The sequence below is a fragment of the Dreissena polymorpha genome, chromosome 13, assembly GCF_020536995.1.
Source record: "Dreissena polymorpha isolate Duluth1 chromosome 13, UMN_Dpol_1.0, whole genome shotgun sequence".
NCBI classification, from domain to species: Eukaryota; Metazoa; Mollusca; class Bivalvia; order Myida; family Dreissenidae; genus Dreissena; species Dreissena polymorpha.
The window spans coordinates 40,442,211-40,466,578 of NC_068367.1; the positions used below are offsets into that span (position 1 = coordinate 40,442,211).

Here is a 24,368-nt window from a genome sequence, read left to right on the forward strand (position 1 = left end):
AAATCTTGCAATGCACGAGCTAATTTCCCACTAAATCAAATCGTAAAACGGAGAAATACGATCAATACCGAAAACTATAAATAGAACCAATTAAGAAACGGAATAATTTTATTTATATAATTTTTCTCCTAAAGAATTTTCTATGTTTCATAAAATTGTGAAATACATTATTTAGGTTGGCCCATTTGTTGTCATCTTTGTTTATTGTATAACATAACCTGTGAAACATAATTAAGACGTGCTGTTCAATTTACACGTATATTTAACGCCTAAACTAATCTGAACAGCGTGACTGAACAATAAACCGCGATATCAGACGACGAACACATTGATTTCGCAATACCTTGCTTAACAACCCTTTGAATACTTAGTTATGAGTGGGACATATTTTGTTAAAGTCGGACATGGTTACAGTGACAATTTGAAATGTCAAAGAAGATTGGTAGGACATGGCATGTTCTCAACTTTGATCAATATTTTTTATTTTTATTTCTGTGGATCTAGCTTTATACATTAAAATATTAAATGGAGGTATTTTTACACGTGTTTTCTTAAATTAAAAACAGTAAATGTGTGGTACAGTGCACGCTGTTTAAACCAGATATTGTATGGAAGAATATGGATGACTGGTACGGAAAATTAACACAGTGTGATTATTGTAATTCTCTGGAACACAAAATACAGTTTAAAAAATCCTTAAATGGATGATTATCTTCTAGAAGACTATTTTGCCTAACGTCAGAGAACTGTTTATAATGTATTTCGAATGATGCTAGCATACAAAAGTTCCAACAATGCTTGAACATAATATAACAGTTAATACAGCTGAAACTTTCTTTACTTATACGAACGTCAGTTCTTCGGGCATCAGGTTTCCAAGTGACCTTCCGTTTGCAATATCAAACGCAGTGTCGCTCTTTATTAACACGGTAGCGTTTTACGCCGTTCACCGAGCAAAGCGCACGCCGAGACTGTGCAGGTTTCATTCGCTCTTTCTAATATTTTGTCACGTGCTGACATCGCTGTGTTTCATGATTGAACACAGTTTATACAATGCTACATACAGAAGCTTTCTTAAGGCTGCAACTGGAATATTTATTCCGGTCAAATTTATAACATTGACCCTTGTGAGTCTAGACCGCCTTGTTCTGTTTGCCGACAATAGGATCTACATCCGTTATATTACATACAGCAGGGCAAGAAACGTATCTCTTTCATTTAGATAATATTTGTTTCCTATATTTCTACAAGCAACAGTTATTTCTGTGACCCCTTTTCCTACGAATTTTCGGATTCTTGTATTACGCACACGATGTACTACGCCGGCGCACTTTCTGTCATTGTAATGTGTGTTTCGTACACAGCTTACATATTTATAATCATCAGAATTAAAACCTTGACAGCAATAAACGGCGGACCAGGCAGAGTTCAAGAACTGTTAGGAAGATCTGGGCGATCAACTGCGTTAGTTTTGTTTTACATAATATCAATTACACTGTCAATAATGCTGGTGGTCATTGTTTTTGTTGTCAGATTTATTACAAACAATCTTACTCAAGGGAACATCTTTGTAAACCTTTTTCATTTGTTCAACGCCTCGGCTGATCCGTGCTTGTACGTGTTCTGGTTCCGACAATGCAAGATGGAGGTTCTACAACTGATCTCTATCTGTATGCCGAGGTTGAAACCACGTGTTGAAAGAATGCGGATAGAAATATTTAATATAGTAACATATGAACCTGCTCAACAAAATTGAATTATCTGCTAGTATGTAAATCGATGTTGTATATGATGAAAGAACTTCATGAATTTAAAATAAACCTTAGCTGTAAAATTATATAAAATAATTCCCGATGAGAAAACGCATGTTCTTGTTATCCATAAACTGCTTTTGCAGAAATCGAATATAAATGATATTGACTAATAAATAGTCCATGACAACATGACTGGAACCTTCAATTCAAGAAATTATTAATGTGTGAGCAAATGCAATATTTAGGTTGCACGGTTGATTACAAGATACTGTTCTGTTATGTAATGCTATATGAACGAAATATGTATACATTTATAAAACTCAAACAGTCGTTAATAATGAGCTACCGGTATTGTAATATAAACAGTTCCAAAAGTTTCTGTTCCGTCATTGGCATTCGCGTTAGAACATAGACGCGTACATTACAAACTCGGTCACAATAACAATGCAACACAGTAACGTGAGGTAACATGACTAACCTCCATATTATCAACGTCCTCAACGTCCTGATGCACCCAACATATTGCAAGAAGGATACAACTTTGCAGTTGTGGTGACTGTTGGAATAGGAAATACAAACATAAAATGGCATCAATTAAAAGTTCGGAAACGTGTTTCTGTTTGTGTGTTGTTATTTGCGCCAATGAAAAGGCTCAAAACAAAAATGAATGACATACGATTAAAATTTCAGATCAAGCAGTTTGTTGTCAAAAGGCTGGGTTTCTCTGTTGCTCAGTGAAGATCAACGTTATCTTGGTCTAGACAATCTACGATTCTATTATAAAAACCAATTCAAAACATCATTGTTTATAACTAGTATACCTTATGTATTATGTTGGAAAATGCACTTGCTAGAGTATCAACTACGTTAGTAATCAAAAAAGAATATGAAGAAAAAGTATAAAATGTTTTCTTTAACCTCGTCATCGTATTTAATTTCGTTGTAAAATTGCTTCAGTAAAATATTCAGCAGTTATGTAACACGTCAGGAATATGAGGAATTCTTATGTTCAGGTCCGTCATGTTGACTGAAAAAGGACGGATCCCGGATCTTCGAACATTTAAAACATAAGATATATTCACTTAACTTTATTTTGACGAGTATGCGTCAGAATAAAGAATACGAATGTCACGATTTTAATCTTAGTTAGTTCTTCTTAGAGACTTAAAATCTGTAGATGACGGAAGGTATCTTAATCTTCTGTTTTGCTCGGTTTGCCTCTTTTAATTAAATACTACATACGACGTGTATTCAGAAATGTCTTTTTAAAACTGTATAACATATTAAGTGTACAGATTTATTTATTTATATGGCCTTCAGATTGTGGATTTCATATATGTTTGGAAATGAGAGAAAAATTCATGATTTGATGGTATTCAAAATAGATATCTCTTCGGTGAACAAGATAGCAGATGCCAAAATAGCAATTGTGGTTTGTTTTTGTTCCTCAACAATATAACAGTTGATGAATGACCCGAATTTAAAGAGCCTTTAAAGAGTCAATTTTCACGTTCTTTATTAATATTGCCTAATAATCACATGGCTCAATATTCGCATTACACATGGAAGCCGCAAAAGTTGCAATGAAAGTGAACATGTCAAGATAAGTTAAAAGATGTTCAAAGGTTTCGGTAGATATGATGTCCGCGTTGGGACACGACGAGCCTGGCTCGATACCCATATGGAAGCGTTCCTTAAGTAACTGTTCTACGCAGGAAACGGACTTGAGTGTTTCAATTAGTAAATGGCGTTTGACAAAATCAAGCTTAAATGCATAGGTTTAAACTAAGCACAACCTTTTACTTATTTCTTAAAGTTGTTTGTTCAAATAATCCACATGAACAATATTTTTATTGTTAAAAACAGGTTAAACTTACACACATGTGAAAAAAGACATTCATATTAAAATATCAGCTCGAAAGATTGGAACCATCACCAAATGTACACACAGAATCGGTCATGAAATTAATTTGATTAGTTCATTTCCTACACTGGTAACTCTTGGTTTAGTTCTCAGACGCAAACACTGAAAATAGAACCACTGGTATTTGCAATAATTTGTTCACACTTTTGTCACGTTCTACATCTCGATCAAATCACTTTAGTTCAAGTTGTTGTTTTCTCTCTCTCTCCACTTCACCAGGCACTGCTTATAACGTCATCGATAATAATGATAGTGGCCAACTTCCTGTTTCCATTAAGACATTTAGACCTGGCAACACAAATTGCCGCTGCTTATTTTCTGTGTATGGCATATTTTCTTTCTTAAAAATGAACCACACCAGATTTCATTGATAGTTGGAATTAATATGCATGGTCTTAATACGATGCATTGAAACTGGTCAATTTGTGCTACATTGCTCTCATATGATAGGTTTACAAGTATTTTATGTTTACTGAAAAAAAGTAATTAAATTGTCTTCGAGCTTCGTTTGGACGATTCTTGTCAACTGCTTACGATCTCCCTCGCATTCCATCCCGTAAAACCTTCAGGTGTCACAATTCTAGTACATATGTTAAGATTCTACACTGTAAAACGATAAACTAAAAGACAACAATAGAATTGCTCAATATTCAGTTACATAATACATTGCCCGGATAAACTTGAAAAACTTTTAATAGTATAACTAATTCGAATGAGAAATTAATCTTGCGGCGGCATTTGATTGCGAACGTCTTGGTCTTTCAGAGGCAATACACGATAATATATCGCCCCATTGTTGCAAAAAGATACCATTTAATTGCAATGTCACATGGTACCTGTTTGCACCTATGTTCTCATCGAAGGTTTTTACATACAAATTGAAACGCCTCTTGAATATTTATGCTCAATCGTTAACCACTACTTGCGTGACATTTCATTACAAAAATAGGACAGCAATACATTTTATATTGTTGAATCCAGTGAAAACGTCTTTTGTTTGAAGAATTCGTTTTGTATAACATTCGTGAACTGGGAAGACGCGTTAAAGACGTCAATACTCGACTAGGAGTCACATAACCTACAGTTGATTACTCACCATGAAGATAAAAGTGTTATCTTTTAAATAAATTAAATGCACGATCACAATTTACAGTGTGAAATAGAAATGAACTAAACACAAAAAGCAACTACATGTATAATTAAAAAGAATCATAAAGCGGGAAAGATGAAATTATCAACAGAACGTATTCACAAAGATTGCGTTTCAAATCATATATTCCTTTTCTGCACTTCCATACAATAGCCTTGTTAGCAACAGGAGTGTATCATGAGTGCTAGAGACAGGGCTAGAGTGTACCAATATTTAATAAAAAGTTATCCTAACGCAGAAACTAATTATCGAGGCATAACTATATCAAACATCGATCTTAAACATATCGATGGTCCCCATTCAAAATGACGAACCTACATTTTTTGACATTTCGTGATTATTGCACTGTGTAGGGCGGAAAATCAGTGCGCACATGGCCAGAAAACGGCGAACCGCCTAACCAATCAGAACACGCCAAACCGGCCATATGATAAAATGCCAAACTGTGCAAAATATGCAAAAATGCGAAGCTGAATATTATTGTAAAATGCGAAGCCGAATAATTTTAAACTCTGGCATTTTGCATATACTTATGAAAATGAAAAAATAGCCCTCCTGGAAAGTTGTGTTTTTGTAATTTCGGCATTTTAAATGGGAACCATCGATATTCACTATTTCTCTTTCATGTATGACAGTTCTTAATATCAGTTTGATAAAAAATATTTTATTTTTATATAAAAATCTTGCGTCACATACTATTTTACAATCTCCACGCAGAGTTGTCGTTCCTTACATACGATCTCTGCCAACACAAAAAATCCTACCAGATTTGGTAGGATTTTTTTGTTTTGTTAAAGTATTACATTATACAAAGTAGTTATAATTTTCTTTTATATGTTGAATATAGTGTATACGTCGAGGTTTATTATACAAAATACACTACGTATATTAAAAAAGCCAAAAATAACAACGGGAAAATTATTGTACCACGTGGCTAGGCCATCATCACGTGGTTGGTTATAAAGGCGAGATTTGATCCAGCCATGCTGGTTTCAGTCAAATCTCTTCGCGGAGGTTGACTATTTTAGTTTACATTATTCCAAATCCTATAGGGTCGTATTATTAAACCAGCAAAGCATTTTCTTGCCTTTTCTTTATGCTTGAATATGCGAGTCTAATAACAATGTTAAGACCAATGTGTCTTCTGACGAACATTGCAAAACAAAAAGTATATGTCCTGCAATTTGTAAGACAGTGAATCTGACCGTTATGAAATTTGATCGATTTATGCAAACAATCTTCTGCTGATCAAGAGCGCTTCACTGTCTGACCAGTAGTAAAACAACAAAAACAACAAGTATCGAATACTCACAAGGAGGCGGCTATGTACTATCTCATACTAGAAATAATAATCATGAATTATTATTTGTCTTAAACTTTCAGGTGGTACAATTTATTAAATGATTAGTTCGTTTATGGTTAATAAGTTGGTTTAACAAATGTTTTATAGGCCGCTTATTTGTGTCAAAAATGTAAACATATTATATGAACAAAATCAGCAAGAGTTTAGTTTTTGCATAAAGAAACATTTTTCAGAACACGCACATGTTCGTAGAAACAAACTTAAGCAACCAATTAGAAGGATCGATACTATGAAAAGCTTGGTACACGATACAGATTACTACAAATAATTTAAATGCAGTTTGTGTTGGTATGTCCAATAATACACATTTAACTATAGATTGAAATATAAAACATGTGTGTTTTTTTTATCTTTTTACTTAAAATATTTAGATGTATTCAGTAAGATGGCCAGTACTACTACATTTTTTATAAGAAATGGGATTCACTAAGTCCAAAAACCTTAACAAAGATTTAAACATTAGTTTAAAACTATTTTTAAAATACCAAATTATTTTGTAATATGAAGTGCTTCTTTTACAGATTACACTTTTTAAAGGGACCTTTTCACAGATTTTGGCATGTATTGAAGTTTTTCACTAAAAGCTTATGTTAATACATGTAATCATTTGATCTTTAAAATTCCAAAAAACAATAATAAAATTTAAAAAAAAAACGTAACCTACAACGGGACTCAAACAACTGATCATTGGTGTAAAAGTCTAACGCTTAGACCACTCGGGCATCTGTGCTCATACAATGAGTGGTGTATTTTATACTTTATATAAGCAATGCTCGTAGTTACACAAAATATAAAGACTACAGCAGAACTCTCCAAATTATTAAATCGTTTCGCGTTGCAACGCTTTTTAATTTTCAGGTTTTTAAATCGTCAAAAGATGCATATAATGGATATTTTAAAGCATGGTTAATGTTCAGTATTACTGTGTCCTCACATATATCACGTATACATCGAACATTTGCGATTCTGAAACATTTCCTTTAATTTGTCAATTTACCAAACCGTGAAAAGGTCCCTTTAACAACATTTAAGGAATACCGATTAAGGCTCAAACACCATTGAAGGTTCTACCCGTTTATTTACATTCGTTCTCTAAAAGCATACAGATCAGACTCTCGTTTTACATGCTTTCAAAGAGGCATTCATTTCGGAGGCGTGTGCTGCAAGTGTGCTTGGCCAGTGCAAGCGTCATCATATCACATTAAGTCTAACACGCGATATTGTAAGTTTTCTGTAGAATAAGAACAAGAGGGCCTGAAAGGCCCAAAGTCGCTCACCTAAGATAACAAGATATTATAAGGGACATATCTTCTGACCAAGTTTCATGAAGATCGGAAAATAAATGTGGCCTCTAGAGTGTTAACAAGGTTTAACTATAGCCATATAATGAAAAATGCCCTGCCCTGGCAGCCATGTTTTTCAACCAACCGGCATCATTTTTTAACTCGTCCAAGATATTATTAGGATAAATCTTCTGACCAAGTTTCATGAAGATCGGACAGTAAATGTGGCCTCTAGAGTGTTTACAATATTTTACTATAGCTATATAAGGAAAAATGCCCCGCCATTTGGAAGCCATGTTTTTCAAGCAAACATTATTATTTTCGAACTCATCCAAGATATCATTGAGACCAATCTTCTGACCAAATTCTATGAAGATTGGACAATAAATGTGGCCTCTAGAGTGTTAACAAGGTTTTACTATAGCCATATATAGCCATATAAATAAAAATGCCCCGCCCCTGGTGGCCATGTTTTTAAAGCAACCAAAACCATATTCAAACTCATCCAAGATATCATTGGGACAAATCTTCTGACCAAGTTTCATAAAATAAATGTTACCTCTGGAGTGTTAACAAGGTTTTACTATAGCCATATAAGGAAAAAAATGCCCCGCCCCCTGACGGCCATGTTTTTCAACCAACCGGCATCTCTTTCGAACTCGTCCAAGATGTTATTGGGATGAATCTTCTGACCAAGTTTCATGAAGATTGGACAATACATGTGGCCTCAAGAGTGTTAACAAGATTTTACTATAGCCATATATAGCCATATAAGGAAAAATGCACCGCCCCTTGGCAGCCATGTTTTTCAAGCAAAGATTACCATTTTTAAACTAATCCAAGATATCATTGGGACAAATCTTCTGAGCAAGTTTCATGGAGATCGGAAAATAAATGTGGCCTCTAGAGTGTTAACAAGGTTTTACTATAGCCATTTAAGGGAAAATGCCCCGCCCCCTGGCGGCCATATTTTTAACTAACCGGCATCATTTTCGAACTCGTCCAAGATATTTTTGGGTTAAATCTTCTGAAAACGTTTCATGAAGATCAGAAATAAATGTGTTAACCTCTAGAGAGTTAACAAGACAAATGTTGACGCCGCACAACGGACGACGGACGACGGACAAAAGGCGATCAAAAAAGCTCACCATGAGCACGTTGTGCTCAGGTGAGCTAAAAAAAAGCTGTCATTGTCAAATCACACAATAAACAACGTAAGAAGTCCTGATCCCGCTTGCAGCTTAACATCTGTCATTGTACGAGCAAAATCACGTACAAGACCAGGATGGAATCAACGGTTTCACATTGTCGTTCATTATCGGCAAATAAATAATTCTGACGTTCTGCAACCTGTCTATAAATCTTACGTGTGAGCTTTGTTTGTTCGCCGATACATCAGGACAAATAGAAAAACGTTTTGTAAACAATCCGAACTTAAAATCATCACATTAAACAATCGTTAACAAACAAAAACAAAGACACTTGTGTTTTAAATACCATGCTAGTGTTTTAATCAGCGTTGATTGTGTTTTAAATATCACTCATAAGAACGACAGTTCTTTCATTGACCCAGCAAAAGAATACTGTGAAAGATATTTCGACTCTTTAATGCAGTAATGTTCAAAGAATTCATGCAATTAAAATTCGAACTATCTGTGCAGTGGTTCGTAACTTCTTTTTGCATTGTTAATCCGCAGTTTTTGCAACGCTTTTTGTTCTTTATAAAGATCAGCGATATGGGGTTGTTTTTTTTCAAATGTCAACGCAGTTAACACGATGGTTATAGTAATGTTACTATGGTTTCCATGCGGTCTAGCACACATTCCGAAAAAGCAATCTTCGCCTGAATGAACCGCGTAGCTATCTTTAAGAAAGCAACAATTTCCCTTAAAATACCAAAAATATTTTCCGACCCAGGCTAAATTGTATATAATCATGCAATGATGTTTCTATTTATCCAGACTTTCCGCATTTGAAACGCGGCACTAGTCCACAATATATAAGTATAAATACAAACATATGCATTCTACGTGGTGTTAATACAATATTGAACTATGAGTGTCGTCGATACCTTTTTGAAAACATCGTCCACTTTTACCGTCGATATACGCATTTGAAGCGAAATTAAAATAAAAAGTATTATGCTGCTCCTTAAGGACATCTTATCGATCAAATACAAAAAAGACCCGCTTTTATTGTTTTGTTTGTGTTTCGTTTCGTTTCATGACATCAAATGGTTGCTTTTTCTGTAAATTAAACACCGAATACTCACAGTTTTACTTCGAATCAATAAGTTTTCTCCAAATAATGGTAAATGAATGGAAATCAGTGAAAATTAATGTTCACTATAACTTAAATTTCCCTGATAGACCTGTTATCTGATTTTCAACTCAAGGCCAAAACCAGTCATGCTGTTATGATAACAGTGCTTCATATGTTTGATTGGCCTGACTTCACCATATCTAGATGGTGATTATTGGACTGACAATATCATGTCTAGATGGTGATGATTGGCTTGACGTCATCATTTCTAGATGGTGATTGAAGAAATATTGGAAACATTCTCAACTGATGTCTAGATGGTGATTGGATTAATATTGGAAACAATCTCAACTGATGTCTAGATGGTGATTGGATAAATATTGGAAATATTCTCAACTGATTTCTAGGTGGTGATTTGAGAAATATTGGAAACATTCTAAACTGATGTCTAGATGGTGATTGGAGAAATATTGGAAATATTCTTAACTGATGTCTAGATGGTGATTGGAGAAATATTGGTAACATTCTCCACTGATGTCTACATGGTGATTTCAGAAATATTGTAAACATTCTCAACTGATGTCTAGGCGCCGATTGCAGAAATATTAGAAACATTCCCAACTGATGTCTAGGCGGTGATTGCAGAAATATTGGACACATTCTCAACTGATGTCTAGATGGTGATTGAAGAAATATTGGAAATATTCTCAACTGATGTCTAGATTGTGATTTGAGAAATATTGGAAACATCCTCAACTTATGTTTAGATGGTGATTGGAGAAATATTGGAAACATTCTCAACTGATGATGTTAAGATGGTAGTTGGAGAAATATTGGAAACATTCTCAACTGATGTTAAGAATGTGATTGGAGAAATATTGCAAACATTCTCAACTGATGTCTAGATGGTGATTGGAGAAATATTGGAAAAATTCTCAACTAATGTCTAGGCGGTGATTGGAGAAATATTGAAAAATTCTCAACTGATGTCTAGATTGAGATTGGAGAAATATTGGGAAACATTCTTAACTGATGTCTAGATGGTGATTAGAGAAATATTGGAAACATTCTCAACTGATGTCTAGATGGGAGAAATATAGGCAACTTTCTCAACTGATGTCTAGATGGTGATTGGAGAAATATTGGAAACATTCTCCACTGATGTCTACATGGTGATTTCAGAAATATTGGAAACATTCTCAACTGATGTCAAGGTGGCAATTGCAGAAATATTAGAAACATTCTCAACTGATGTCTAGGCGGCGATTGCAGAAATATTGAACACATTCTCAACTAATGTAAAGATGGTGATTCCAGAAATATTGGAAATATTCTCAACTGATGTCTAGATGGTGATTTGAGAAATATTGGAAACATTCTCAACTTATGTTTAGATGGTGATTTGAGAAATATTGGAAACATACTCAACTGATGTCTAGATGGTGATTTGAGAAATATTGGAAACATTCTCAACTTATGTTTAGATGGTGATTGGAGAAATATTGGAAACATTCTCAACTGATGTCTAGAAGGTGATTGGAGAAATAGTGGAAACATTCTCAACTGATGTCTAAATTGTGATTGGAAAAATATTGGAAGCATTCTCAACTGATGTCTAGATGGTGATTTGAGAAATATTGGAAACATACTCAACTTTTATGTATCTCTTGTTTACGCTTTATAATCACCGATTTCCATTCATTGGATACAATGTGTGCTCATATAAAGATTATAGAGAAATAAGTTTTCTTTCCAACCATATAAAGTTGAAGTCTAATTTGTCAAAATAACATACGAAATGAGTGATCAAACAAAGAAGAAGGATTTATGTAATATTTTATTCATATAAACAGTTTTCCGAAGGAAAACAAATCATCAACTTAAGAATTGTTTTTATCATAATAATTTATGTAACATAACAATAGACTATCCATGAACATGTTTCATCATAAATGTTTATAAAACATAGGTAATAATAATTATTAGTAGTATATATAGTTATTAAAACACCAAATTTTAAATAGCAAACAACATGAAAATCAGTTCATGTTCATTCAGTTCCTAAAAAAACAATACAACATCAATTTAAGCATTGTGCCCCATTTCAAACGCTGTACAATCAATACACAATACATTCATTTACACATATTTTACACCTTTACATGCACTCTTTTCACAATTAAAATGCAATACCTATAATTTTCATAAACAATAAAGCCTATACATCTACATGTAGAGAGATACATACATAATTAATCATTGCCATCGACATTGACACTTTCCCTCTTCACATTCCTCACTATGTTATCTAGAATTCCTTTGAGAACAAACAAGAGATGTGTTTGTCAGAGAAACAATGACCCCTATTGCGCCGCTTTGAAATAAAATTTCAATATAGAATTTGGCAGGTTTAAAAATTAGCTCCCTTTCAAAGCTTATTACTTCCCTTGGATTGTATTTTTTTACTTTTAAACTTGAAGATGACCTTGACCTTTCACCACTCAAAATGTGAAGCTTTATGGGATACACATGCGTGTCAAATACAAGTTGATATCTTCAATATTGCAAAAGTTATGGCCAATGTTAAAGTTTTCGGACGGACACACAGACAGACAGACAAACTGACTGACAGTTCAACTGCTATATACCACACTACCGGGGGCATAAAAATGTTAGCACTATATACGTTCACTAGTTAAGTGGTTAAATCACACACATTTACAGAAATGTGTATACACATGTATACCTTCTCGATAAGTGAATTTAATTAAATAAGGCTCTATTGGCAGTGTGTTTTTCATGCGTTTAATGTGCATTTAATTCCCTTGAAAATACACAAAAAGTCGTATTTTTTATCAATTGTATCTGCTTAAATACACTCAAGAGCATAACCAATATATTTCTTTTTTAAAAAGGAATATTTTACCATAAAATAAACTTTTTCAATTTCAGTACAAAATACACTTCTATAATAAAAATATACTCGACCTTCTAATAAATTCAGAAAATTTAAAGATTTTAATATCAGATGTTTCATTGAAAATACTATTTTTATAAAATAACTTAACAGGATTTTATGTTCTTTAAATTACTTCTGTAATACATGCAGATAAAAATCGCCAACTGAAAAATATATGACAATATGGTTTCGGTTAGTATGTTATACGTATCTTGACAAACAGAATGTATAACGTGTCAATATCTAGACTTAACAAACTTAATGTATAATGTGCAAAAATCTAGATGTAGCAAACTTATGATCTATCTGATCTTAACAAACTTAATGTATCTATCTGATCTTAACAAACTTAATGCATCTATCTGACCTTAACAAACTTAATGTATCTATCTGATCTTAACAAACTTCCTGTATCTATCTGATCGTAACAAACTTAATGTATCTATCTGATCTTAACAAACTTAATGTATCTATCTGATCATAACAAACTTAATGTATCTATCTGATCTTAACACACTTAATGTATCTATTTTATCTTTTCAATCGTAATGTATCTATCTCATCTTAACAAACTTAATGTATCTATCTCATCTTAACAAACTTAATGTATCTATCTGATCTTAACAAACTTTATAATGTATCTATCTCATCTTAACAAACGTATATGTATTATACATGAACAAAAGAAAATCTACTTCCAGCAAACTAATAAATTCCCATTTTGGGAATTGGCAGTGAAAATCCAATTATCAAAACATGTCACATTGTATAGCAAATGATGACACTCCAGAAACTATATCAGGAGAGAAATTCTTGTTATTATCCACTACTTGTATAACAGGACAAAGTGATTTGATGCACATTAAATCCAGCGGTTTTGGAACTACATTTAATAGTCAGCGCATTTAATACAGCTGAAAATCAAGAAAAAAAATCACTTTTTATATATTTGTTTCAGCCTTGAATTTGTGTTGCTACACTTCAGTGCATTGCAAGAGGAGTTATCCTTTTAAAAAATACACTTTACCATAAAATAAATTGCAAAAAAAACACAATAAGAATATAATACCTAAAATCAGTGCTTTTGTCTGTTTACACATAAAAGTAATTTGCTTATAATTAATTCAAAACATCTCAAAAATGAAGCCTCAATGAGAAAGGTAAATTTTGGCAGCGAATTCTAAGACACATAACTTTTGGTATTTAAACGAAATTACAGATGATAAGAATGCAGATTATGATAAAATAAATAATTGCACAACAGATTTACATGAACATGACTTACAAATGCAACTATTGGATTTGTTTGATGAAATTATAGTTATAAAATCATTTAATAAAAAGATTTAGAGGATATTTGTTGGATTCGGTGGATTATCGATTTTAATTCACGAGTAATCATAGAAAATAATATTTTCAAAAGTGGCGCAGCCACGATCGAAAATAATTTTTTTCTATGATCACGAGTGAATTAAAATCGATATCCACCGAATCCAACAAATTTTCTTTTTATTTTATGCTTTTTTCACAGTTTATATACATTGTTAAAGAGTTTAACTAAAGAATTTCGCTGGGATAATTACGTCATTTCGTAAAAAAAATGATGTCATTTCACAGTAAACAATGAACATTATCTATAATTTTCACTGATAATTTTCACTGTTTGAAACAGTGAAATTATCAGTTTTAATTCACTGATATTTCTCTATAAACCACCGGAAAGCATAAAATAAAAACAAAAATCAAACAGTATTGTCTTCCTAACCTTCTTAGATATTTTATACAAAAAACTTCAACATTTAATATCAAAAAATATAATTATTTTAAACAAGATGTGTTTGTGAAACACAATGTCCCCCTATATGATGTTTGACCTTGAAGGATGACCTTGACCTTGTGAAGGATGACCATGACCTTGACCTTTCACCACTCAAAATGTGCAGCTCCATGAGATACACATGCATGCCAAATATCAAGTTGCTATCTTCAATATTGCAAAAGTATTCATAAAATAAGCGATTTGGGCCACATATATTTGACCTCTGACCTTGAAGGATGACCTTGACCTTTCACCACTCAAAATGTGCAGCTCCATGACATGCACATGCATGCCAAATATCAAGTTGCTATCTTCAATATTGCAAAAGTATTTATAAAATAAGCGATTTGGGCCACATATATTTGACCTCTGACCGTGAAGGATGACCTTGACCTTGACCTTTCACCACTCAAAAATGTGCATCTCCATGAGATACACATGCATGCCAAATATCAAGTTGCTATCTTCAATATTGCAAAAGTATTCATAAAATGAGCGATTTTGGCCACATATATTTGACCTCTGACCTTAAAGGATTACCTTGACCTTGACCTTTCACCACTCAAAATGTGCAGCTTCATGAGATACACATGCATGCCAAATATGAAGTTGCTATCTTCAATATAGCAAAAGTTATTGCAAAATGTTAAAGTTGGCGCAAACAGACCAACGTACAGACCAACAGACCAACAGACAGGGCAAAAACAATGTCCCCCACTACTATAGTGGGGGACATAAAAAATGTGCTCACATGAAATCAATGATTTCTTGCAATATTAAGGATGCCCCCAGTGTGCATATTTTGACATATAGCGTATACAGTTATTGACAATATGATTTTGCTCATTGAAAATTATATCCTAGTATTTTTCTTTAGACTTTCAATTACAACGCAACATTTTGCACCAACACTGATCACAGCTTCAAAAACAGTCTCTTATTTTTATGGTTTAATCATAATAATGTCCACATAATTACTATTAAAACATTTATCACTCTGATACTTGGAAATGTTATAATTTAGACATAATACACTGTTGCTTAATTCTCAAAACCAAGATTTCATTTTTGTACTTGACCAGTAAATAATAACAAAAGAAAACTCTCATTAATTTATCAAAACCCCAGTCAACAAAAATAATTGATGCACTTCAATTAAATGATTTAAAATAAAAAAGTTTTTGTAGAGACACTGTATACAATCTTAATGTCACTGTAAACTACCATGAATGTTCACTGTATACGACCTTGATTTCAGTTTAAACTATCTCAAATAAGCACTGCACATTCTGGTGTGCCAAGTTCACATGCTGCAGTATAGAAGTTGAAATGTGTTCATCTCAGTCCTTGTAAAATCTAGGAGCAAGAAAGGTACAGGTTACAACCATGCAGTAAATCATTGGGCATCCCTACATGATCCCTTAAAAGGAAGTGTTTATATCTATAGACTTTTTTTTCTCTTTGATATAAAATCAATTAAGCAAATCTCAGAGATGCCTTGTGTTAATTGTCTATAACATATATTTGAAAGCAACATTTTAGCGCCTTCAAATATTGAAGGCTAAATTAGAAATAAACTATTTTTGTGCCTTTTCTGTGGTAATAGGCTTTTGTTGAAATTTCAGTTTGTAGCCAAATTACTTCCCATGAAGCAGCAGTAAAGTAAAGGACATATATAGAATATTATGTGAGTTTGGGATAAAGATCAAGTTAATCATGCAAGGCTTAGAACCGATGTAGCGCGAGGCTTGCCGAGCGCTATCATGGTTCCTGCCGAGCATGTAAACTTGATCTTTATCCCAAACTCACATAATATTCTTTTTATCCAATTATTTCCTCCCTATTTTCGATTAATAATTGTAAAATATCGCATTTTTGGACTATTTTGTTTTTCTGTTGTTGACAAAAACAGATTCTCCAATTTTCGGAAAAACCTAAATCTGATCTAAAAATAGCGATAGTATAAAGCTAATGTTTATACGATTGTTGTTATACTTTCGATTTTCATCTGGTAATAGGATAAAAATTTATTCAACAATATTTATTATTTCACCAACTTGCATTATGTACTTAGCAATTTCAAAACATTACACATATATATCTCCAACAATATATAGCAGCTGGGGTTGGCAACAAAGTGTTTCATTATATTTCTCAACAATTTATTCAAACGCAGAGTGTTGCATTTATTTCTCATGAAATTTATTTAAATGCGAAAAGAAATGTTTTTATTTCTATGTAATTTATTAACACATTAAGTTTTGTATTCATTCTTTCACAATTTATCTAAAAAATGTTTACTAAATTTCAAATATATATCCCAGAACAAAAATGATCATGATGCCACACCCTGCTATTTCCCCCTGGACACCCTCACCCCTGTGTGCGTTGTCACTCAGTGGTGGTCGTCATGGTGATCCATGGGGGGTGGCTGGTCAGGCATTGTGGACCGGGTTCCTGCCGTCAGGTACCCTGCTACGCTGGGGCCAGTAGGACCTGCAAGGGAGAAAACTTAACTTGAAAGGCAATTAACTCTTCACCACTAAGAAACACACTTTTAACCATTTGAAGTTCTTAAAAAATCTGTTTCTTAACAGATTAAAGTTTTAAATCCTTCATTTCGAGCCCTAAGGTACTGATGAGCAGCAAAAGACATAAAATCTGAACAGCCTGCGAGTTACTCACAGTCTATTCTGTTTTTTTGCTGTTTGCATATGCCATTTTCAATTTGCATTTGAGCGTGCAGGCGCTAACTCTTGTCTTCTCATAATAATAATCAGTTGATACACATTAAAAACAAGAGATGTGTTTGTCAGACACACAATGCCCCCCCCCCCCCCCCCACTGCACCGCTTTGAAGCCATATATTTGACATTTGACTTTGAAGGATGACCTTGACTTTGACCTTTCACCACTCAAAATGTGCAGCTCAATGAGATACACATGCATGCCAAATATCAAGTTGCTATCTTGAATATTGCAAAAGTTATTGCAAAACTTGAAATTAGGTTAAAGAGAATGACAGACAGACAGACTGTATATTGTTTTTGGCCTCAAAAACAATATACCCCCGATCATTTGATCCGGGGCATAAAAGAAAGAAAGTGTAATGTATGTACATGTAATATATAAGATGAATTTCACTTTGTTTTAGAGTGTAGAATGTCCTCAGAATAAAGATCTTAGTATATACGATTTTATTACAGACGCCAACCTAACATGCACAAATTAATTTAATTACTCATAAATGAAAATAAAACGTTGCTACACAAACTATGCTGTTACATATAGAAATGATTTTAAGTAAGTGAAATAAATACATATGTTCCGTGTTGACGTATGTATGTGTTAAACGGTCGCTTTAAATTTACCGTAAAATCTATATTTGAATGATGTTGTTTTTTTGTTGTTGTTGTTTTTATCAGTTGTCAGCATTATCTTTCAATAAAGGTATTGTTACAGAATCATGCCTGTTCCTAACTTCCTAAATACTTCGACATTATGGCTGTATTATAGGAATTGTATTTCATTGTATTACAGCTATTTAAGTCCCCGGTCATAGCTATATATATGGGCAGAATCGTAAGAAAACGTGTTTTTATTAAGGATATCACTGAAAATCCGGTTGAAATCAGTTGAAAACTAACAATATAGCAATTTTTATATTGGGGTTAAGTATGGTAAAGTATGAAAACGACCTCATTAATATTCATGATTTGTCACGTGAATTCAAACCTATATAAATACAAAAGCGGAAATAGGCAAATTTAGAAGAGAGAAGGTATGAACAAATGCAAATACATCTGTTACAGACGGAAACTGAGTTGCAACGCTACGTTTTTGCTAAATCTATGTATTTATCTTCCATATGCTAATTATGTTTAGCAAAAGCTAAATATAGCTATAATTTGCATAACTCGCGACGCTGCATTGATTTTCGCATATTGCATCTATTTATGATAATTTATATATATTATTTTCAAAACCAATTTTTGACCAGGTTTTCGATGTCAACCTGGATACAAAATATATTTCAATGAATTTATGTTAAGTTTATTTCTTGCTTTATGATTTATATGCAAAACAACGATCTATTCCGCAAACTGGGGCTTTAAATAAGATTCAACTATTTAACTCAGAACTAAATATTATATGCATGTGCCCCATGAAACGAAAGTTGTCACTTGAGGTTAGTACAAAGTATTATTATATTATTTTACATGTAGTCCTAACATATGTACATAATAATATTTTTCATATATGGTTGCAATTAATAAGCTTCATTAGAATTTGAAGTTATTACACATATCTAATTACATATAAACTATTTTGCAGGGATTTGTTTATTTGTTTGTATTTTTCCTATCATGGCGGTCAGTAAACTTGCACATTTCCATGGTAAGCAGGCAGGTTCTCTTATATTATTCCTTGAAACCAAGCCACAAAACTGCAGGAAAAACTCAACAGCTCACAAAAACAAGGGCTGTTTGTAAAACATGCATGCCCCCCATATGGGCTGTCAGTTGTAGTGGCAGCCATTGTGTGAATACGTTTTTTGTCACTGTGAACTTGACCTTTGACCTAGTGACTTGAAAATCAATAGGGGTCATCTGCCAGTCATGATCAATGTACCTATGAAGTTTCATGATCATAGGCCTAAGTTTTCTTGAGTTATCAGCAGGAAACCATTTTACTGTTTCAAATCACTGTGACCTGGACCTTTGACCTAGTAACCTGAGAATTAATAGGGGTCACCTGCCAGTCACGATCAATGTACCTATGAAGTTTGATGATCCTAGGCGTAAGCTTTCTTGAGTTATCATCCGGAAACCATTTTACTGTGTCGAGTCACCGTGACCTTGACCTTTGACCTAGTGACCTGAACATTAATAGGGGTCATTTGCCAGTCATGATCAATGTACCTATGAAGTTTCATGATCCTAGGCGTAAGCTTCCTTGAGTTATCATCTGGAAACCATTTTTCTGTTTCTAGCCACTGTGACCTTGACCTTTGACCTTGTGACCTGAAAATCGATAGGGGTCATTTGGGAGTCAAGATCAATGTACCTATGAAGTTTTATGATCCTAGGTGTAAGCGTTCTTGAGTTATCATCTGGAAACCATTTTTCTGTTTTGAGTCACTGTGACCTTGACCTTTGACCTAGTGACCAGAAAATCAATAGGGGTCATCTGCGAGTCATGATCAATGTACCTATGAAGTTTCATGATCCTAGGCGTAAGTGTTCTTGAGTTATCATCCGGAAACCGTTTTACTATTTTGAGTCACTGTGACCTTGACCTTTGACTTAGTGACCTCAAAATCAATAGGGGTCATCTGCCAGTCATGAGTAATGTACCTATGAAGTTTCATGATCCTAGGCGTAATCGTTCTTGAGTTATCATCCGGAAACCATCTGGTGGACGGACCGACCGACCGACCTACCCACATGTGCAAAACAATATACCCCCTCTTCTTCGAAGGGGGGCATAAAAATAAACATGAAAACACATGTTAAACATACAAAATTACAAATTTATAAAATAATATAAAACAATAATGACAAGAATTGCTCTGCTGTATGTAAAGCATCATGCAAACCTCTCCACAATGAGTTACAGTTATTTTGGGTACACTCTAATACTAGTATTCTCTCTTTATCATATAACCCTTATTATTAGTGACTAGCCAAAGTATTGATTTTGCTCTTCATATATTCCAAACACACATTGATTATACTTTTGATAAATTCTGAACAGAACTGAAAGTATTCAACAAAAAAAATCATCACTTTTCTTCAAAACCTGCTTGAAGTCAATGTAGGCAGAATATTCAATTTATTTTATTGGAATGGCAGCTATATATAATATTCAATCAACAAGGGACAAAATTGTCACAAAACCTGGTTTTCAGTTGAAAAAAAGTCTGATAAAGGGAGACAATTCAAAATGTGTATTGTTAACCCCTTGTGTAAAATTGACCTTGATTTCAGTTAGAAAACAAGGGCTGTTTGTAAAACATGCATGCCGCCCTATATGGGCTGTCAGTTGTAGGGGAATCAATTGTGTGAATACGTTTTTTGTCACTGTGACCTTGACCTTTGACCTAGTGACCAGAAAATCAATAGGGGTCATCTGCCAGTAATGATGTACCTATGAAGTTTCATGATCCTAGGCCTAATAATTCTTTAGTTATCATCCAGAAACCATTTTACTGTTTCGAGTCACTGTGACCTTGACCTTTGACCTAGTGACCTGAAAATTGATACAGATCATCTGCCAGTCATGAGCAATGTACCTATGAAGTTTCATGATCCTAGGCGTAAGCATTCTTTAGTTATCATCCGGAAACAATTTTACTGTTTCGAGTCAGTGACCTTGACCTTTGGCCTAGTGACCTGAAAATCAATAGGGGTCATCTGCCAGTCATGATCAAAGTTCCTATGAAGTTTCATGATCCTAGACGTAAGCATTCTTGAGTTATCATTGGGAAACCATTTTACTGTTTCGAGTTACTGTGACCTTGACCTTTGACCTAGTGACCTGAAAATCAATAGGGGTAATTTGCCAGTAATAATCAATGTTCCTATGAAGTTCCATGATCCTAGGTGAAACCATTCTTGAGTTATATCCGGAATCCATTTTACTGTTTCGAGTCACTGTGACCTTGACCTTTAACCTAGTGACCTGAAAATCAATAGGGGTCATCTGCCAGTCATGACAACGTTCCTATGAAATTTCCTGATCCTAGACGTAATCATTCTTGAGTTATCATCTGGAAACCATTTTACTATTTCAAGACCTTGACCTTTGACCTAGTGACCTGAAAATCTATAGGGGTCATCTGCCAGTCATGATCAATGTACCTATGAAGTTTCATAATCCTAGGCCTAAGTGTTCTTGAGTTATTATCCTTTCATAGTTACATATTTGTTTCAAAATCAATCTATTTTTAGTTGTGGCAACCATGACCTTGGAGATATTGACGTAATTCTTTCCTGCGACACACCGTCCAATAATGGTGAACAAATGTGCCAAATGATTTTAAAATGTCACAATGAATTACATAGTAATGGCCCAGACAAGCTCATTTCTGGCCATTTTTGACCTTCAAACTCGAATTGTGACCTTGACCTTGGAGATATCGACGTGATTCTTTCGAGCAACATACCATCTAATGATGGTAAACAAATGTACCAAATGATTTTAAAATCTGAAAATGAACGACAAAGTTATGGCCCGGACAAGCTCGTTTATGGCCATTTTTGACCTTCAAACTCAAATTGTGACCTTGACCTTGGAGATATCGACGTAATTCTTTCGCGCAACACACCGTCTTATGATGGTGAACAAATGTACCAAATTATTTTAAAATCTGACAATGAACGACAGAGTTATGGCCTGGACAAGCTTATTCCGCCCGCCAGCCCACCCGCCGACATTCGCCAATCTAATAACCAGTTTTTTTCTTCGAAAAACCTGGTTAAAAAGCATAGTTATGGTCAATGAGAAAATCATAATAGTAGTAGTAAATGCATATAGTATAGTTACTTGTGTTTGAGAACCACAAGAAAAACAGTAAACTTTACGAACAAGAGAGTACAAAAGTATTAATTGCATTTTATAGCATGTAAATGGGAAAGTAGTTCATGACATACATGTATATATGATCTTTTCATAAAGTGTGTATTCAATAATAAATTGTCATACATCTGACACATATAATAAATTATTGTCGCCAGAAAAATTATCAAACTATAACTGAAGTGGTTTTTGTAGAACAGCCACAATATGCTGGGAAACCAGAATGTTTGTTATTGCATTGATTTATTTAACCCCACATCTTTTGGTCCCACTGTGCACAGGGCACATGAAAAAGAAAGAATATGCTTTCATCATACAGTGATTTCAATTAAAGCAGAATCCTGCAATTTGATGCAAGCAAGTTGCATTATCTCATTTTTGATTCCTGCAAAAAATTAGCACTGCATCATTTTGACACATTTGTATTCCACAATCCAACTTGAAACAGGGAACAAAATTGTCACAAAACCAGGTTTTCAATGTGAACAAAAAGTCTGATAAAGGGAGACAGCTCAAACTGAACTGATTGTTTACAATAAACCCCTTTTGTTCGAAATAAATCTATTTTTAGTCATGGCGACCTTGACTTTGGAGATATCAACGTAATTCTTTTGTGGCCATTTTTGACCTTTGAACTCAAAGTGTGACCTTGTCCTTGGAGATATTGATGTAATTCTTTCGCGCCACACATCGTCTAATGATGGTGAACAAATGTGCCAAATGATTTAAAAATCTCAATATGAATGACAAAGTTATGGCCAGGACAAGCTTGTTCCGCCCGCCAGCCTGCCCAGCAGCCCGTCGACATTCGCCAATCTAATAACCAGTTTTTTCCTTCGAAAAACCTGGTTAAAAAGGACCAGAAATGATCTTTACGGAAATAATAAAACTTTTATGAAAACCTTTTATTCATTATTATGATAAATAAGCTATTACAAACCCTTAAACATGCATTTAGGAACATTTCAAGTTACTTCAGTGTTTTGACCACAATCATCTTTATTTGACCCCTAATAATTTTTAGACCTTGGTTCATTTTGACTGCTGGTTTTTATAATCTACTAAAATCCCTGATTATAGCATTTCCTTTAATGTTTGTCTCCATGTGTTACATTACCCAGCTATAAGTCAGCATCATCCATATACAAGTGTTTTTTTTGCATTCATATCTCCATACATTCAGTAAAAACATGTAATCCAATTAGTACAAGCAGGTTCCATATTTCATTTCAATTACCAGTATATCTTCCAAGGTTTAGAATATTAGCAAAGCAGGGAAGTACAAGATTTTTAAGACATTTTGCTTTTCAAATAACTTAAGTATTCCGTCCCCTTTGTTTAAAAAGGTACCATGTGGCATTTAATTTCAATGCCACATGATAGCTTAGCACCACAAGGGCGATTTGTTCAGTCATTTTGTAAACAACATTTCTAAATAATGTGGGTCTTAAAATCAAACATTATTTATAACAGTATGAATACCATATTCATTACAAATGCATAGACAATTAAAATATATCATTTATTCATTTATGCTGTTTGTGAGGCAGGATTTGTTTTTGTATAACTTCTATTAATACCGATCAATTAGGCCTCTCACACAATATGAAAACATGATAGGTAGTTCGTGACATAGTTTAAGTTAACATGAGCAATGTTTTAACACATATCAGTTTCATAGATTCAAGTAAATCAGATTTTCTTGAAATGAATTCTTGAAAGTCTGGATTTTAAAGTGAAATACAGCTATCTGCCCGAGATACAACATTCCTCTCCGATTAAAAAAGCATAAGTAAAGTGCAAAAACCAAACCAGCTTTCATTTAAATGTTTCCAACAGAATTATATACAAGCATCTTATTATGGCACATATAAATGTATTATATGCTATATGCTTGGTGAGTCGTGGGTAATTTTCATAAAAAGGTTGCATTACAAATATTTTATAAATATATGACTAAGGATCATTATAAACATTATTATTAACCTTTAGTCTTTTTATTTGTTGCTTTTTTTTCAAGTGTTTATCGTCTGTAATAATAATAAATAATCGATTGTCTTGATAGTGTCAAACCGAAAATGTTATCTTGTTGAGCCGTTTATTCTGATTGGCTATCCCCATTTCAAGATTTGCATACTATAAATAGCCTTAGAACTGACATTGCAGAGGTGGTTAATTTCTTGTGAAAAAATGTCAACAGACAATTTTGTCTGGAAAATACATATAAATAAACGATTTTGTGTTAAACTATTTTGTGTTACTCAGGAACACTA

At 33.7% G+C, this 24,368-nt stretch overlaps 1 protein-coding gene across 8 annotated transcripts in view; it reads right to left on the bottom strand.

Annotated features, from left to right (window-relative positions):
- Positions 1-11,558: 11,558 nt before the first annotated feature.
- The window catches only part of LOC127854793 (dnaJ homolog subfamily C member 13-like), a 133,563-nt gene continuing 120,753 nt past the window's right edge, over positions 11,559-24,368 (bottom strand). For 3 of the 8 annotated variants that reach the window (XR_008037101.1, XR_008037102.1, XR_008037106.1), the window contains 3 exons: positions 16,892-17,010; positions 15,061-15,870; positions 11,559-14,901 (listed from right to left, as the gene is read on the bottom strand). Coding sequence is in view for 2 of the 8 variants with exons in the window: in XM_052389841.1 (XP_052245801.1) it covers positions 16,910-17,010 (101 nt within the window). In the remaining 6 variants the exon portion in view is untranslated. Of the gene's footprint in view, positions 14,902-14,930; positions 15,871-16,526; positions 17,011-24,368 lie in introns of those variants that run through there. The other 5 variants (XR_008037103.1, XR_008037104.1, XR_008037105.1 and 2 more) reach the window with 5 other exon arrangements.